This window comes from Aplysia californica, unplaced genomic scaffold (genome assembly GCF_000002075.1).
Source record: "Aplysia californica isolate F4 #8 unplaced genomic scaffold, AplCal3.0 scaffold00016, whole genome shotgun sequence".
Taxonomy (NCBI): Eukaryota; Metazoa; Mollusca; class Gastropoda; order Aplysiida; family Aplysiidae; genus Aplysia; species Aplysia californica.
In genome coordinates, this window is record NW_004797286.1 from 61,333 (window position 1) to 64,994 (window position 3,662).

Genomic DNA, 3,662 nt, shown 5'->3' on the forward strand with positions numbered 1-3,662 from the left:
CCCAAATGCTCAACAATACAAATTTGGACAACAGCAACATACAAAAAAATTCAGCGACAAACTGCATGCTTATCATCATCTTGTTTAAAAATATTATGTTTACGTAAAGGGAGGCACATTTAGAAAATATAAAAATAAAATATATACAGCATTGCTTCCCTTTATTATTATTAGTAGTTTAGTAGTTGTAGTATTTTCTTTCTTTCTTTATTTTTAGACACAAAGTATACATATTAAATCATTGACATGTTTCCGCAATAAATGAGAACAGAAGTGAGTATAATACTGACACTCGGGTGCCGTTTACAACCAACAGAACAGGAAGAGGTCAAACTGTTGTTTTTTTAATCATTCCCAAAAGGGGAAAAACTGGCAAAGTAATATATTGGAGATGAAATGTACTTGGATAAGCAGAAATCGTATTGTCTTTGTTAAGTTGTAGTTTGAGGCGAGTCAGTACGTCGGTGGCCACAGTGTAAAATTGATAACAACTCTGAAACGAAAAAAATAGGACAATAACTTTCCGCAACTCCCACTAATCACCCACCCTTTAAAAAAAGATGAATTTCTGTAATTCATTGCTACCGCTTCGTGGCAATCTCTATTGTTGTTAAACACTGCATAGTCTTTTATTGTTACATTTTAAAAAAGTTTAAGAATCCAAAGGTTGTGTGAATAGTAAATTGTTTACAGGGTGCAAACCAAGAAAAGAAATTTTATAAAACGACATTTCCTGGCGTAGAATTTTTTTAAAGGATTCACAAGGGGGTAAACACATTTTACATAAACGCACAACGAATGTCATATATACAAGGACCATTTTGTAAACGAAATCCCATGCACGGTAAAAAAGTTCATCTTTTGATGATTATTAAGACAGTACATAGACCTTTTCATTGTATATCATATAAACAGTTAGGACACGGGAAGGAGAAGTAAAAATCTGGCTTCAAAACAATGGCGCAAGGGGGGGGGGGGAATCAGGTGGGCAATGGTCTTGGTAATGCATCAACTTAAAGTCAACTTTTTACTTTACAAAACATGAGTTTGCAAAGAATCGCAGCCTAATGCAATAGATTGAGACAAACATGGAGAAGATGATCGCAAAGATGATGATGACGGGTGGTGGCAGAGATGAATGAGGGAAAGGGAAAGGACGAAGAGGGGAAGGAAGATGAGGTCAACCAAGAAGAGGGATAGGAAAAAGAGGGGAAGGAAGAAGAAACGTTGATGATGAAGATGATGTTGATGATGATGATGATGATGATGATGATGATGATGATGATGATGATGATGATGATGATGATGATGATGATGATAATGATGAAGGTGGTGATCAATAGTGTAAACACCTCTGATTATCACAAACAAATAAAAAGATTCTGATCAACGTTATTCTGTAATAAAAACTGGACAGCCATAATAAATGTTGAAAAAGATAAAAAGGAACAGAAAAAAGTAAAGAAAATATCGAGATGGAAAAAAGAAGAAACTAAAGGAAATGAATAAAAGATACAAACGGTGTCTGCGACATCCGACAGAAAAAAGAGTTGGAAAGGAAAGTAAGGCGTAGAAAACAAAGATTGAGTTGAAACGAAAGAAAAATAAAGGGAGGAACAATAAAAAATATTAAAAAGAAAGAAATGGAGAATCTATGAATAAAATAGAAGGACGAATGCACATCTGGATTCTGTAATACGTTTATATAATTTCACGACTCAGCCTCATTAGTATCCCTGATTGTCCATAACGCATTGCATAATTAATAACTTCACACATTTTATCACAGACCCTTTTGTACGAGCAAAACCACAGAATACCGGGGCAACATTAAAATACTTAGGTTTAGTTCAGTCAGTAGAACTGTAGGCTTTAATTCGCTTACAGTTGGCAAGATAGCGGCCCCGTCTCCCCAGGTAAAAGATCTCGACAACAATAGCGTTGTAAAAGGAAGATTCCAGAAGATTTCCATAGCAAAAGCAGCAGATCATCCGTTACCAACCGGTTTAAGGGCATTTAGTTCATTTGATATATCGAGGATCTTTTAAAAAAGGACCCATTTAAAGGGTAGAAACTCGGTTATCTTTGAGCCATTTTCAATAAAACTTCGAAGAAATAAAGTTACATTGGTCAACATTTTTAAAAAATAGCCAGCATGTTCGAAAAATGTCAAGTTTTTAAAATTTCAATCAAAATTTGGTGAAAGACAAAACTTGCAAGTCCTCAAAAATCAATCTTAATTCTATTTCAAATAGTCACTCACTATATAATTTGTGCAATGAATAGCAGCTTTATACAAAATTGATATTGCCAGAGCTTCAATGGCTTTTCAAATCTCCAGCAGGTGTTGACTAGTTCTCTCCATACAAGCACCAATATAATGCCACTGAAAATTTTGAATAACCCTCTAACAGTTTTCTGGGTCGATTCTTTGGACGTCCTGTTCAACATTGCGTTTCAACTGTTTTATTGTTTGTGTATCCTCTCTGTAGACTCTGTTGTCAAAAAACCCAAAAGTAATAATAGAAGAGGCTCAAGTTGAAAAGGGAGGGGGGCGGGAGAGTGGATGTGGTGGCCAATCATTTGTAAACTTTCGGCTTATGAGGAGTTTTCTAAATCTTCCTTGCAACCATACAAGGGCCATTTATGGCGTGTGCCGTATGGTTCCATCGCGCCGGAGCAAGATCTCTTGTCCTGAAAGCAGTATGGGCCTATCATGCCCTTGTAGCTGAACGTTTTTAAGAGGTAACATTTTGCGTTGTTTCCAATTATGGTTGAAATTTTTCAAACTTGATATTCCTTGAACATGTTAATAGAATTTCTTCAAATGTACAAATTTTACGTCCCCATGGTTGAATTTTATTTATTCGATTTAAAAAAAAAATTAGTGCAGATTTGCAGAATTATTGCATTTTAGGCGTGTCTTCTTTTTTTTAGACACCCTGTACCACACTCATAATCAGTGGTTCTAATAAGATCATGTTTTTGTTGTTGTTGTTATTGTTGTTGTTATTGTTGTTGTTGTTGCTATTGTTGCTGTTGTTGCTGTTGTTGTTGTTGTCATTGTTCTTTTTATTGTTCTCGTTGTTATTGTCGCTGTTGTTATCCACCCAGGAATAGCCGGGCTTTTGTCCTTTGCCCAGTGCCATATTATACGAGTAGTTTATGAGTGCAGGTTTGCTGATTTCGCTGTGGTGTTCCATGGATTGTGTTGCCAATAAAGATATAAAAATACAGAATTTATAATCGTATCAATCAGTAAGAACAGTAAATCAAAGAACAGCTATCTGAAGTTACGAAGAATTGACAGCTTTGCCTGGAATCGCCCCTGCTACTGTGGTGGTCTCCCCGTCCAGCTTGATGCCGAATCCCGTGATGAACATGTTGATAACTGTGATGAGGAAAACCAGCACCATGGTGGCGTAGTTCATGTGGTTGGTAATGCGATGGTGGTGGTAGTCCTCCTCTCTCTTCAGCAGTGATAGCCTCAGCTTCTCTGACGCGGCTCTGTTGGGCCTGCCTGAATTGTTGGCCGCAACCACCTGTTGAAAAGAAGAAACTTAATTACTCTCTCTGTCTCTCTCTCTGTCTCTCTCTGTCTCTCTCTGTCTCTCTCTCTGTCTCTCTCTCTCTTTCTCTATCTTTTCTCTCTCTCTCTCTCT

General features: G+C 36.8%; 1 protein-coding gene across 1 annotated transcript in view; it reads right to left on the bottom strand.

The window, feature by feature from the left end:
• Nucleotides 1-25: 25 nt before the first annotated feature.
• LOC101856775 overlaps nucleotides 26-3,662 on the bottom strand; it is an 8,126-nt gene continuing 4,489 nt past the window's right edge. Inside the window, exon 4 of the mRNA XM_005090353.3 lies at nucleotides 26-3,542. Coding sequence (XP_005090410.2) covers nucleotides 3,294-3,542 — 249 coding nt within the window. The 3' untranslated portion in view covers nucleotides 26-3,293. The remainder of the gene's footprint in view (nucleotides 3,543-3,662) is intronic.